At 46.0% G+C, this 14,837-nt stretch overlaps 1 protein-coding gene across 1 annotated transcript in view; it reads right to left on the bottom strand.

Annotated features, from left to right (window-relative positions):
- Positions 1–7,285, bottom strand: part of RCOR1 (REST corepressor 1) — an 82,479-nt gene extending 75,194 nt beyond the window's left edge. Inside the window, exons 1-2 of the mRNA XM_054400295.1 lie at positions 7,099–7,285; positions 6,930–6,989 (exon numbers count right to left, since the gene is read on the bottom strand). Of these exons, the coding sequence (XP_054256270.1) occupies positions 6,930–6,989; positions 7,099–7,285 (247 nt within the window). The remainder of the gene's footprint in view (positions 1–6,929; positions 6,990–7,098) is intronic.
- Between the last annotated feature and the right edge of the window lie 7,552 nt (positions 7,286–14,837).

The following is a 14,837-nucleotide window of genomic DNA, read 5'->3' as shown; positions in this document are numbered from 1 at the left end:
GAAAACAAGAGTTTTAAGAGCAACTCATTAAGCAGCAGGAATCATCTATGAAGAACAAAACAGTCACTCTACCTAGTATTAATTCCAGAGCAGCCATTAATACATTTGTCAGTACAAGACAGCTATTACCTCCACACAGAAACAATGCATGTGCCAGGCAGGGAAGGAAGCCACGGGCTTTGGCTACACCAAGACATGTTTGTTTATCGCACCATTAAGGTTTGAGAAGGATGCTCTGGTACTATTTGAATAACAAGAAAGCTCTGAAACCATGCCCTGCTTCAGGTGGGGCAGAAGAATTGCTCACCACCAGCAGCCTCTGTACCCTTTCACAGAAGGAGTGAACGAATTGGGTCAAAGTCAGCTACTGAGCCACAGAAGCAACGGTTTCCCTTGGGTGAGCAGCCAAGAGGTAACAAAGTACCAAAGTACCAAACACAGTACCAAATCAAGCTGAACTCCTGCTGAAGTGCCAGAGATATGGATAATAAAGTCTCCAACTTGACCACTACTCCTCTCTCTCCAGGGTGGATTTATGAAACAGAGGATAAACTAAAGTGTCAGCATCTACAAGTCAGCTTCACTCTCCTAATGTAGGAGAGTGGGACTGCACCCTCTCCCACTGCAGTGAGTGGACCAGCAGCACATGCCAGCGATGGAACAAGATGAGACTGAGACTCACCCACACACCACCAGAGTTGCCAGCACAGTAAGGAGGCGGCAGAAATCATCTCCCCCTTCCCGAGGGCTGAGAACCAGCCTGACCTTAAGAACCCCTTTGACTGTACCTTAAATGCCTGCCAGGTTGAGACAACCAAAAAAAAAAAAAAAAAAAAACAAAAAACAAACAACAAACACCTTTTGAGGACCTTACCTTCTCATCTGCTCTGCAGTACAGCACATACATACAGACTCGTGAACGGGGAACAAGACAAATATAGCCCATGAGGGAGTAAAGAGGCTGAGCAAACTACAACTAGAAGGAAATCTCTTCTCCCAACAGCAAGTTTAAGAGAAAATCCATAATACCTGAATTTTCCACCCCTTAACTGGGAAAACAGTCTTGTTGCGGACAACACATCTCCTCAGACACCAGCAAAAGGATCAAGAAATGCCTGGTTTATCAAGATACTAGGTAGCCTCTGTCAGCCCAAACACTTTGGGCATTAGTACATTATGGTTTTGCGTTTTTTAATTAGATCAAACATCCTCATAATTCTCTCTTCTTTTCCAAAGAGACTGCTGCACTACAGGAGTTCCTGTCTGTTGTGTTTAAGGCAGTCATTTGAGGAGATGAGATAGCTTTCCAGGATACCAGTATTTCCAGTTTCAAGAGCTTGGCTTTGACTTTTCCACTTGCTCAGATGGAGATCCCAAAGTCTCACCTGAAGAGCACACTTCTTCCCTGACACCCCTTTTTCTCATGACTCCTTTCATCTAAACTCCATTTTCTCTTATAGTCATTGGGTATTCAGACTATTTGCAAACTATTAGGACTATTAGGAGAAGGACTACTTGCAAAGAAAGAGAGTAAGCTGGCTGGGAGTTGGACTTGACAAGTTAAGGCAGCTTTTAACAACCTCTCCTTTAACAAGGGTTACAGTTCCTATTGAGTAGGCTGATAGGTGTTTCTACTGAGAACCCCTCCAAGTAGCTTAAGATAGAACCTAATGAAATCTGGCCTTTTCAACTACTAGAGAAATACAACTATTGTAGGGAAATCAGCCACCCAGTGTCTGTCCCATTATTATTTCACTTTTGTTCTGAAATAGACGAGAGTGAGCACATTTAACAGAGTTGGATGGATGGATGGAAGAAGGAGCTTCCTTCTCTAGGACACAGCTAGGACACCCCTCCCTATGGGGCATTCCAGATCAGAGACAGCAAAGTTTGGGTTTTTTTTTAACCCTTCTTAGACAACTACACTGACAGAGTTTTTGACTACACTGAAAAGGCTTGTTTCTATGGAGTTTCCACACACACACACCCTTCATTTTTTGTTAATGTTGAAACACACTCCTGGCCATGAAAGAAGGCAATGGAATATCAAGCATTTGTGTAGGAGCAGGCAGAGCACAGCTAACTGTGGATCACAGAATAAGTTCCTCAAAAATTAGTGACATGCTGGAACTGACAGCCTTCCAGTAGACTTCTGCACCTAGGGGTGAAAGCACTACAGAGTATTTCCTTTGGCCATTTTTACTTTAACTGTAACAATACAGCACCAGAAAACTGTGAAGAGACCAGTGTCAGAAACATGGGATTGAAACCTCAAAACTGACACACATCCCAACTTTGGATATCTGCAAGACACTATTGAGTGAAACAAGCTTTTGCTTAAATGCTTCCACTGGAAATAGCCCAGAAGTTACTTTCCAAAGATGACCAACACAACTGATGTACAAAGGCACAAGATGTGGCCTGCATTTTTACTGGCATCTCAATGAATGTGAGAATCTAAAGTTGAAGCGCTAGGGAGAAGGAACTAAAGTTCACCTGCTTTTAATACATGTCAAAATTTAGGACAGACTATACCTTCACTGTCTGTGTTGAAGTGCTCACTAATATTTTCTTCTTCCTACTTTCAATGCTCCAATAGCACAAATTAATAAGCAACAAATGGTCAAGTACAGTATCAATGCTTCCCCAAATGAAAGATTTTTATTTAGCTTTAGGATATGCAATGTTTCCTTCCACTGATTTTTTCCATTAAGAGGACATGTGAGTTTCATTTGTACGGATTAAAAGAACTGTAATCGTTTTCCCTCTTCAAAACCTTCAATGTCTCAGACTGAGCACTCACAAGAAATGCTGACCTACCAATACCAGCCCTTGTTTAACACATGGAATTTTTCAGCTGGCATATATTTGACTCTCAGCTCTAATAAAGAGAGGAAATAGGAAAGACAATAGCAATTTTTCACATAACATCTATGAAATCAAGACCAAACAGTGAAACACAGCTCAAGTGCAAGTTCTACCGATTCTAGTGAGTTTTGGCATGGGATTTTCAGTCCCAGAAGTTTTCTTTTTCTTCTCCCTATTTGAATCGACTTGTTTAATAAACACTTTGCTTCTGCAAAGTGTCTTATATCAATAATAACCGGGTGTAAGTACTACACCAATAGTAATAGAGGTGTATGTTTTTGAGAAAATAAAAGGAGTGGGATCGTTGCACAGAGAACTTGCCTTCCCAACGTACGGGGAGATTGGGATAGGTAAGAAAGATACTAATGTTAACTTTAGCAAAGAACCTACAGGCTCTGCCAGGACAGGGAATAGGTCTTGCCACTATAAAGAAATTTACTAAAGGAGTTGCAAGGACCACCTCCTACAGAGGCTTCCAGCCATGAGCATTTTTACAGTCAGAGAATCACAACAGGCCCACCCTTAGCCACTGCCAGAGTAAGTTTTAACCACAACTTGCACCAATATATTTTAATTCAGGATGAGAACTTGCTATTTATTGTGTGCACTTGCAGCCCAGAAAGCCAACCAGATCCTGGGCTGCATCAAGAGAAGTTTGGCCAGCAGGTCAAGGGAGGTGATTCTCCCCCTCTACTCAGCTCTGGTGAGACCCCACCTGGAGTACTGTGTCCAGTTCTGGAGCCCCTATTACAAGAGGGATATGGAGGTGCTGGAACATGTCCAGAGAGGGCCACAAGGATGATCAGAGGGCTGGAGCACCTCTCCTATGAGGACAGACTAAAGGGACTGTTCAGTCTGGAGAAAAGAAGGCTCCGAGGTGACCTTATCATGGCCTTCCAGTATCTGAAGGGGGCCTACAAGAAAGCTGGGGAGGGACTTTTTAGGATATCAGGTAGTGATAGGACTAGGGGGAATGGAAAAAAGCTGGAAATGGGGAGATTCAGACTGGACGTGAGGAAGTTCTTCACCATGAGTGTGGTGAGAGCCTGGAATGGGTTGTCCAGGGAGGTGGTTGAGGCCCCATCCCTGGAGGTGTTTAAGGCCAGGCTGGATGAGGCTCTGGCCAGCCTGATCTAGTGTGAGGTGTCCCTGCCCATGGCAGGGGGGTTGGAACTAGATGATCTTTGTGGTCCTTTCCAACCCTGACTGATTCTATGATTTACTGGTTTTAAGGGTGAAGCAAAAACAAAGAATTGTAACCCTTAATTTTCTTCATACTCTGCTCAAACAAGAAAGACAAGCATTCTCTATACTCCTTCATGCTAACCAAAGAATGTCAAGGCTCCTTCCCTCCCTAAACCTAAGCAATCATTGAGAGGGCAACTCTCTTTGCTTTCAGGCTACACCATATGGTAGTTTTTCACTTTCTCTGGCTATTTAATTCATAAAGCCCAGACCAACATCCCACCACTGTCTGACTCTACCTCTCTTGTCTCCCATAGTCTTACAGAAAAGGTTTTCAGAAAAATTGAGAAAAGCATCCCAGATTTTATTGTTCTCTGCTAGAGCTCAGACGTGGCTGAGAAGTAAAATAAAATTAAATGCCTTGTCTACCCCTATGCAAGGGGACAGAGGAACACTCACATAAGAATGCTGATATAAGAATCAGCAGTTACAGATATACCTCAACCAAAACCAAGCTAGAACTGAACATTAAGTTTAAAAATATAATAGCACACACAAGGCGTAGTCCGTCCATTCTCCCTTCAGATTCAGCCAGAGCAGCAAGAACCCTCTGCATTTTACCAGCCAGCTAATCTGAAGGTGAAAGCCTCCGCAACTCAACACCAAACAACCTTCAAGCCTTAGGATCCTTTTGTCAATTCAGTCCCTAAAATTTCTAGCGAGAAACAGACACAGCATCTGTGTGCCCTGATAACAGTATTCCATCGATTTCATTTTAAAATTATCAGGGAGACAATTTCAGTTTCAACCAAAATATCTTAGTGCAATGTGCTAGACTTCTTTACAGTTTTCATTCCTAAACAGGGAAAAAAGCACAACAAATAAACACAATGTGCCTGAAGAGATCGCAGAATTCAGGGAAAATATTGCATTGCAAAGCTTTTCCTTGGTAATTCTGCAGGACAAGAAAACAATTCTTTAATACACAAGCAGACAAAAGCTCACCACAAACTTGTTAACTAAAAAGCGTACTTTTAAGAGGGAAAAAAAAAAAAAACTGTCTAGAAAAGGAGAATCTGACACCCATCCAGGTCATCAGAAGACTGATCATTTACTTCAGGCCATTCTACTAAGAGCTTGCTATATTACACAATCCATGTCAGTCAAACCATGCTGATGCTGTGTTAAGGCACACATTACTCAGAAAGAAAAAAAAAAGTTAAAATGTTTCTCCACATCACACACTTCCCCCTCTCTTCCACCCCACACTGCACAGAAAGCAATAACCTTTGTATAGGTCACTGTGTATCTAGAAGTTAAAACCAGAACAATGTATAACTGAGCAAATAATAGTGAGGAAGGGGCACAAAGTGTTTTTTCCCCTCCATGTATTATGTTAGGGAAATGAATTACAAAGAGCGTAACCAAAACGCCCAAGTATTGCTTCGATACCTGGCTAATAGCCAGCTTGATGCACATTGCATGTTATAGAAATGTTGGGTTTGACCTACAGATTAAAAAACAGTGTCAAGCGCTGCCTAACTAACAGCTCCCTCTCCCTCCCTCTCTAGTTTTTCTCCTCCTCCCCACCCCCGCCCCTTCCTCCTCCTGGTCAACCAAGAAATGGAGTTCCCATGCGCCAAGACTTGCTATCTTGTTTCGTCAAGAAAATGAAGGGGGGAATGAGTGGAGGAAATGATTCTTTAACTAAATACAAGCAATATGGAACTTAAGAAAAAAAATCCTCTTCATCCTCCACCACTCTCCCCCATCCCCCCCACGACCTTAGCAGTTAAGAATAAACATATTTAGTAAGTAATAAAAAGGTATCAAACATACTAGAGCACAGTCTGAGGACAATTCGCAAGAAACCTTTTTCCTAAATTCACACAGTAGTAACTCAGGATTATTCCACAAGGAGACGCCGTGCCTTTCCAAAACCATTCTTTTTGTTTTGAGGCAAGAGGTGCGGAGGATTCAATTAAGTTTGGGCTGGGCAAAGGGACAACTCCAAATGCTAGAATCTCCAGGTAAGGAGGGTTTTCACTAGCTTCAACCTTCACTTACAAAGGGACAATAAAATTTAAAAGAAAACTGTTTATCCTTCAAACTAAGGAGGTCAACAACCTTTCTGTACACGGAGATACATTCAGTATTAACGTGCTTCCAGCACCTGCCTTTCAGCACAGCCCTAATTCCTTTGTTTGCTCAAAATTTGCTTCCATACCACTTTAAATTAGCTTGCAAAGAACCGCAGCAGGATAGCTGAGATGTGATTTTTTTTTTTTTGAGAGAGGAAAGCGACCACCTTCTTAGGAAAATTAAAATCCAGACTCAAGACGCGTCTAAATACCTTCTAAAAACATATATATATATGCAACTTTGTCTGTTCTAGATCCACCCCTACCACCAAGCCCACAGACACACAAGTCCTGGAGAGAGCGGAAAAATTTAAAAAAAAAAAAAATTAGAAGAAAAGGGGAAAAAAGAGAAAGCGAGAGAGAAAGAAAGAAAGAAAAAAAAACCACCCAACTGCCATCTCCTGCCTTCTCTAGCCCTGCCAGCTTCCCTATTTCTCCTTGCCTGCAAAGCGCCCTCTGGAAAGCATCGAGACTTCTTTTATCAAGCGTGGGGGGGGAGGGGGGGTGGAGACACGTACTCCTTGTTCTTGCTCTAGGTGTTTGGGACTGGAACTGGGGGTTGGGGGGTATTTTTTGATTCCCCCAATGAGCAGAACGACGGGGAAGTACCTTCGCCCCTCAAGTTCCGCTGACCGCGGGGGGTCCAAAGCAATGATGAAGGGGAGGAGTCGTCGTCGTCCACCCCCCGCGCCCCCCTCAAAAAAAAAAAAAAAAGAGATAATGATAAAGACTTACCGGGGTCGAAATCAGGGACCACCGCCTGGTACTGCGGCCCGACCCTCATACCGCCGCCAGCTGCGGGAGACAGAGGGAGAAGCGTTACCCGCGTGGGCCCGCCCGGCCCCTACCCCCCACCCCGCCCGCTCCCCGTTACCACCACACACCGCCACCCCCCGCTCCTCACCATGCTCCTCATCGCTGGAGGACCCCGAGCTACCCTCCTCCCAGGAGTTGCCGCTGCTGTTGCCGTTGGGGGCGGCAGATAAACTTTTGCTACCACCGTTGTTGTTATTATTCGCGCCGGCAGCGTTGTGGTTCCTGCCCCGCCGTTTCCCCGAGACCTCTGGGCCCTTCTCGATCATGGCTGGCATTTAGGGGAGGAAGGGGAGGGGGGGTGTGGAGAAGAAGGGAAGGGGGGAGGTCGGGAATCAGAGTTTAAAAACTGCGGGGGGGGGCTGGGGGAGGCGCCGAAGAAGGCGGGAGCCGGGGCGGGCCGGGCCGGTGCGCGGCGGTAGCGGCGCTGCTACATCCCCCACCACGATCGCCCTGAACTTTGAGGCTCATCCCAGCCCTGCGCTGGGACTCCGTTCAACCTGCACTGCTGACTACGACCAACCCCGCCTCCCCCCCGTTCCTGCCCTTTCCTACTGGCTAAACCTACATTTTGGGAGGCCAACCCGCCTGCCTATTGGACGGAGCTTTCTGTCCATCGTGGCGGCCCAGCGCTTCCGTTTGCTGGGTTAGGTGGAGGCGTATCGTCGGGCTGTACGTGTGAGGGCTCCGCGATCTCTCCGCCCAGCGATACCTTGCCTCCGAGGGCTCCGCCGGAGCGGAGTGGGCGAGAGGCGGGTTCGCACGCTCCGCTGGAGAGGCTGTCCTCGGCTCTGTCCGGCCCGCTGAGGGCGCAGCAGGGGGGTCCGTTGTCCCGCTGTGAACTCAGTCCCTAAGGAGGGTGGCGAGGGACTACTTTCCCTTCTTCCCCCCCCCACCCCCCCCTCCCTCGGCGGAAGGTTACCGCGTGGTTTGAATGGGATTCCATACAAAGCCCTGTTACCCAGGGTAGGTTGGTGTCGTTGCTTTGCGTGCGACCCAGCTGGGACGGCCCTGGTGGCAGGAGTGGCTGTGAAGCGAGGAAAGGGGGGAAGAAGTCTTTCGAGGGGCTGGAGAATCCCAGTGGCCGGGAGTGCCTTAAAGAGAGCGGGGGCGGGCGGCCCGGCCAGCTGGGAGCGGCGCTGGGGATGGGGGATAGCGTCGGTACCGGGGGAGGTTCCCCGGAGCGGAGCCCTGAGGGATTGGGAGCAGCCAGCGGGAAGGCGGCACCACCCGGCCGGAGATCTCAGGCAGCCGCCCAAAGCAGGACTAGGCGCCGCTGGTGGGTGCTAGCCGCCGAGCTGTTGTAACGGCCATAAAGAGCTGCCGAGGCCGTTGCCCCGGACTGCGATGGTTCTCGCCTGACGTCCTCTTAAGTAACTTCTAAACCCCCGCTTCCCCTTGGGGGTCTCTTCTGCGAAGTCTAGATCCGCTTTTTGGGCCCAGCCTGAACAACCGTCCTCACGCCTCATATTTGCCCAGATCCAGGTATGCCCCGCTCTAGCCTGGCGGGGCGCCAGGCTCCCCAAGTGGCTTCGACGGCGTGTCCGGGACTCTCGGGACACGGAAGACCCCCTTCAACCCACGAAGGCTTTGGCACGGCACAGAAACCCTCCCCACGTGGCTCCCGCCGTGAGATCAGGCTTGGGGAGCCGGGGCAGGCATCATGCTTCGCCTGTGCACTTTCCCCGTTTCGGTGCGGCACCGTGCGTGTTCTGCCCCACCGCCAGCGGCACCGTGTGCGCTCCGCCCCACGGCCAGCCTCCGGCAGCAGCGCACCCGAAAATTGGGAGGAAGCCGGGGCAAAGACAGGAGACAAAAGGGGAAGCGGCACCACTGGTCCTTTCCGTGTGGCACCAGCCTCTTGTCGGCAATCTCTGTTCGCTTCAGGGCAGGAGTTGCCTCAGGGCAGAATGGCGACGGGGGTCCAGGCCCGTCCTGACACTAGTCGGCCACGAAAGTACACAAACTGGTCGTTTTTATTTGCCACTAGAACTGTGCAGCAGGGTGAGGGAAAACAATACATAATCATGGAAAGCAGCTTCCAGGAGGTGTCTTCTATTTTCATTCAAATTAACTTCAGCAGCGATTTTTTTTTTTTCTTTTACAAGCCCGTGCAATTTGTCTAGCAGCGGTTATCTCGTATCAGACAAACTGTCCCCAGCCTCTCCCCTCTTCCCTCTGCCATTTTAATCCAAGAGAATTTGCACAGGGCACGGGGGAAGGAGCTGCGGCACGAGAGCTGTGGTCTCAGTCCTGGGCTCCCCGTGCCTTTTCTGTGCTGTACTTAAGATTAGCAAAATTCTTTCACTTCAAATTAGTAGTTTGGAAAGGGTCCTCTTTAATTTTTGTGCACTTTCTCCATTAAAATTAGAGAAATAAAGACTTTTTAGAAAAGCTTGGTATAGTTTCAGCATACTGATCTCTTTACAGTATTTACTTTCTCCTCTGTACTTAGAATATATGTTGCATCTGTATACTGACACATGCATAATCAGTTTCCTTCATGTACATATGCAGGTACCTGTGCATATTTATTCACCACACACACAAGTTTATTTACACTACACAAAAACAACTTTTTTCTAGCTCACAAAATGGAATTTTATGGTGGTAATTCTTGATCCCACATTTTTTAAAAATACCAGTTCTAAATCAGAGGAACAATTAGCAATGCTTTTCAACCCCAGCACTGACAGCCACAAATATTTCCCAGTGTGCAGTGTATTAGTTCTTTAGCTCAGAACAAATTTTCATGATAGACAGGGATGCAAGCGTAGTAGAGTGTTCATTATTCTTCTCTGTACTCTGGTATTTCTGCTCTAGAAATGCAAGGGCAGGAAGGGAACACCTGAATACCTGATTTTCCATTTAAAAATATGCTTAAGTGACATTGAAAGGATTTTCTATCTGCTTTGCAGGTTTTACTGCTGAAAAGAAACACCTCAGAAGTTCATCCAAGAGTTAGACTGAAGCACACCCAAGGATTCAACTTGAACCTGAGACCACATTATGTGCTTACTCCAAGACACAGGTATATGCTTCGAAAATTGGGGTCTAGTTTTCATCTTCCCTCACTTACTGGCCCTCTCTCCTCTTTTCATAGCCATTACCCACTTAGGCCCCAGATTATTGACTTATTATGTAAGTCAATAATCTAAAATATTTGTAACAGCAATTCACTCTTTTAAACTGTTGAAGTGACTTTTACAACCTCTGCAATCATTTGCCTTCCCTAAGGTGGCCCTGAAACTGTCCCTCCTGGGAGTGGGGCTGAAAAGTACAGTCCTGAAGGAGCAGCACATCCCCTGTGTCCCCACCTCTGCTTGGCAGCACCATGATGGATGCCATCGATGATGCCACTTGTGCTGAAGACATCCTCTAGGACAGCAGCACACACTCTGTCAGTCCTGCCCACTCGCCAAGCTGCTCCATAATTGCAACAGAAGGTGAAGAAATGGCCAGAAAGAGGAATGGATTGGTGTCTTCTCCCTTGGGTGCCAAGAGTTGCATGTGTGTGTGTGCACTGTGCATGTGTCTGTCCCCAGAGCAGGAAATCTTGGGGTTGTCACGGTCAGAGCCAGTTTGCACCTGCTGCTGTCTCAGGCTAACACCCTCTTCATCCCCAGCAGGGCTGCTTTTCTTTTTCAAACCTTTCTAAAGAAATTCATGAGTCCTGAAAATAATATCTCTGACAGCAATGGAGCATTTTGTTCCTAACCACTGAGAAAATGTTTCATGTTTGATTTTGCTTCCTTAACAGCGGCTTTGGCTTGCTTTCTGCTTAGACTAAAAGCCTGAAGTTTTGAGAGTATCCCAACACAGCACCACAGATTTTGATGTTCCTCTTCAAGGAAACTTTGAAAAATTCTTTTTATGACCATAAGGAAAACTCTTTGCAGTGTGTACATAAAGACTGTACACAAAATACAGAATAGTATTTTATTTTTCAGCAGCAACAGTGAATGCACTTTTTTGCAGCCTTTGGCCACTTGAAATGCCAAAAGACCAGTAAATTCAATGCCTCCAGCTCATGCCACTTGCTCTGGAGAAACACGTTTTTAAAACTTCATTATCTTTAAGTTCTGCAAGGTGGGACAGATGATGAGGAAACATCTATGAGCACCAAGAGAGACACTGGTGTATATGTGGCCTTGTTAACCTGGATTAAAGATCAGAGGAAAAGGGAGAAAAAAACCATAATTCCCTTATAAAGATGGTGTCACTGTTGTGTGTTTGGTGTAGCCACACACATGTTGGACCAGGCAGGACTGTCTTATTTTAAAAAAATTCTTGATTTAGAAACATAGCCAGGGTGCCCAACAACTGAGAAGCTTTCATTCCCTGGACAAACAGAAAGGTACCTTCCACCTCTTTGTCTCCTCCCTGCCCAGGTGAGTGTTTTGTGCCTTTCACCAGGATAGCAATGCTCTCTACTTATCCCCGAGGCTGCCTAATTCTTGCAACAAAGGGTTACAAGAGCTAAACCCCTTCCTGTTTGCCCAAGCCATAAAAACCATCTCTCATCTCCTATATATTGTATTTTCCTTGAAAACAGACACAATGAAAGTGTGCCTGTGTGTTTACACAAATGTATATATATGTGTATGCATATATGTTACTAGTAGTAGAAGGGACAATTAATCATGCTCTAGACTGTTTTTAATAATGAAAGGCTATTAATCAGGAGAATGTTACCCTTTGAACAAGATGTTTATACAGTCAGCACAATGGCTTGGGTTTTTTTTCCTGGTGCTAAACTGCCTGCAAAAGCAGAGCAGAAATCAGGTTTATAATCTCTTACGTTAGAACTTCATACTCCAAGTTCAACAACAGTTTTGGAAGGAATGTACAGATGTTGATGCTTGGCTCTCTTTGGTATCAAGGGGACTTAGATGGTCAAAATCCAAATCTGTGAAAGTATTTTGATGCCTACAAGCTTATACAGACATCATATGCAAATCTCAAAAACACTTCCTTCTGCGGAAAAAATCCCACGGGGCATTTAATTTCACTTTAACGTAACTAAAAGACCTTAAAAATCTGTCCCTTAGTTTCTAGTGCTTCTTTGCAAATTGGTCCTTGGAGCTTTTTAGCCCAAAAGATACATTTAGAAAAGGAATAATACAACAAATTTTAATCCAAACTTTTATTTCCCATTGGAAAGAATGGCTTATATCCTGTAGTGAGTGGGAAGCCAGAGAAAAAAAACACAGGGAAGACCATGGTGAGAGTACAAGAGTGCAGAGGGGCAGCTGGGGTTGGATCAGTGAGGGGAAGCAGGGAAAGGGCTGCTGGCAGCTGCAGGGTGAGCATGGTGAGCTGCAGCAGCAGGAGAAACCTCATCTTGTCTTGGAGCAGGGCTCCTGTATGGCCCAGAGAGGAAGGAGAGGATGGAACTGAAATCTTGCACAACCAGAAGCCAGGGATGCCAGGGAAAGCAGTGGGACAAATACACATGGCATAGGCAGAGTTGTAGAGAAAGTCCAACTATCGCAGCAAAGTGTGAATGGAGATCCCAGTGAGTTTGTTTCAGTGTCTGTGCTAGGAACTATTTCACAGCTCTTGAAGCTGATGGGAACAGGAGTCATCCAGTCACCCAGTAGTTATTCTGAGCATCCCCTTAGCAGGGATTTGTCTGGTAAAGTTTATGGCCTTCCCCACCATCCTGTGTTGCTCCTACAGAACTCCCCCCTCTCATTTTCTCCCTGCTTCTCTCAGCTAATTAAATGTAAGGCTGTTGAGGAGCCCTATTCCCTACCAGGTCTCCCATCTCCCTACCCATCATGGCTCTGCTTCAGGTGCACCCCTTGGCAGGCAGCACCCAGAGCAGACAGCCCTTCTCTGCCCCTACCCTGCACCCCGATCAGTCCTGAAGAAATGCTCAGGAGGAGGAAGTGGAAATGGACAGCAGTGAGAGGTGAGACAGGAGCTAGGCTCTTGCTATTAACTCCTCTGTAACTGGTGCCCTCTCACAGGGAAATACCAAATTCTTTTTATAAACTTCTTTCTTCTACTTTCTCTCCATCATCACCATCTGTGTAGCTAGTGCACAATGGTAAAGTCTGTTGCAGGAAATAGAGTTGTTGGGGACATCTGCTATTGCTTTCAGGGTGACCAGGAGTTCAATAACTTAATGATGAGACAAAGATTTGATGTTGTACACTTAAGAGATCCAGGGGTTTAAGGAAGACAATTCCTTGCATGTCAGTGTTTAAATAAATCTGTGAGACAGTGAGGGAAGAAGCTATGGCATTACCTTAGAAGGATACTGCTGGTGGCAAGGTTCTTGGACTATGAGAATCATCAGCCAGATCAAGGGCAGGGCAACTCCTATATGCAGGACACTCCATGGCGGCAGCTTTGCAATGGCTCATGTTGCTGCAGTCCACTGGTGGGAGCAGAAAAGGCAGCCAAGATGTCCTGCCTTTGCCACCTTGCACACAGGCCCCTGCTTGCAACCTCCCATGGAGGTGCACCAGCGTCCCAGGCTCTGACAGAAACTCTGCAAAAAAGTCCTCCAGCCAAGCAGTCTCCTGGCTCCCTAGGAGTCCTGTTCATTTGCCTTGCTGCTGTAGAGGTAATCCCAGCAATGGGGAAGAGAGGTCCAGCTGAGAGGCAGCTGCTTGCTCCTGAAATCCTAACAAAAAAATCCTCAATTTGACTTTCTGCCAACACAGCCCCCTTTACTCCACCATTCAGACCAATCTCTTTCCATGACATAGGATGATCTTAGGGAAATTCGGCCAGAGGTATCCTACAGGATCAAATTTTTGTACGAGAGTTAAAATGTATAGGTTGGTATGACCATACACACATGGGCATACCAGCCATACCATACCATGTGGGAGTGGAGAAAGTCATCTTACTCGCATCCTTCTAACAAACAGGAATCACTCTGCTGAAATCCCTGGAAATTCCCTTTGCTGTAAAACCAGCACAAGAAAGCTCAGGCTCACTGTTTCTGTGAACACACTCCCTAAGGCAGAGCACAACTTATCAGGATTCTAGTGCCAACCTTTTATTTTACACACTCTCTTTTTTCATTCCAAATAAAATCTGAAAATCTCAAAAGCTAATGATCTCATGGAGAAGAGAGAAATCAAAGTTAGTTCCTCACTTCTGTTTGTCTAAAGAAAGTCTGCAATACATGAAAACCTGGAATGTAAAAGCGGGGGGGTGGGGGGGGGAGAGGGGAAATCAACAAAACCTCAATCTGGCATCAAGTGACAGATTAATCACCAACTAAAAGAAACAATTTTAGAAAATGCCATGACCTCATATCTCTTAAAATCATAATTTAAAAAAAATGGATATATTCCTATCTGCCCTGGGCTTTTCCCTTATTAAACACCAAAAGCATCGAATACCAATGCGTTTCCTCTTCCCTCTCCACCATTACTGAGCTTAGGGGATGAGTGGTGTTTCTCCATGGATAACGATGATACCCACTTGTAGCCACCACACAGCTGGGATTCATCCAAGGACACTGGGAACCTTGTACCAAACCCTCAGTCATCAGACCAAACCTCTATACTGTGGTCTTCCTCTTCTGAGTTACTTCCATGTAAATCTAGAATTTACATTGATCCAAACCTGCTCAGAGGCACCGGAAGGCTCTGGATGAATATCAAGCACAGACACCTGCCTCCTGCTGTTTCTGTGCCTCTGGTATCAATAGTGATTTTGGAAATTATTATTTCTATACAGGCTGTAATGACTTAGAAGGAACAGTTACAGCCTGTTGTGCAAATCTGAACAATACTGTCTTTTTTTAAAACATGGATTTTTCATACAACAGGAACTAATGGCCCTTTCATAGCAGTTATGGTC

The sequence above is a fragment of the Indicator indicator genome, chromosome 4, assembly GCF_027791375.1.
Source record: "Indicator indicator isolate 239-I01 chromosome 4, UM_Iind_1.1, whole genome shotgun sequence".
NCBI classification, from domain to species: domain Eukaryota; kingdom Metazoa; phylum Chordata; class Aves; order Piciformes; family Indicatoridae; genus Indicator; species Indicator indicator.
The sequence above is the reverse complement of the archived record's forward strand: the minus strand, read 5'-3'. Positions and strand labels throughout refer to the sequence as shown.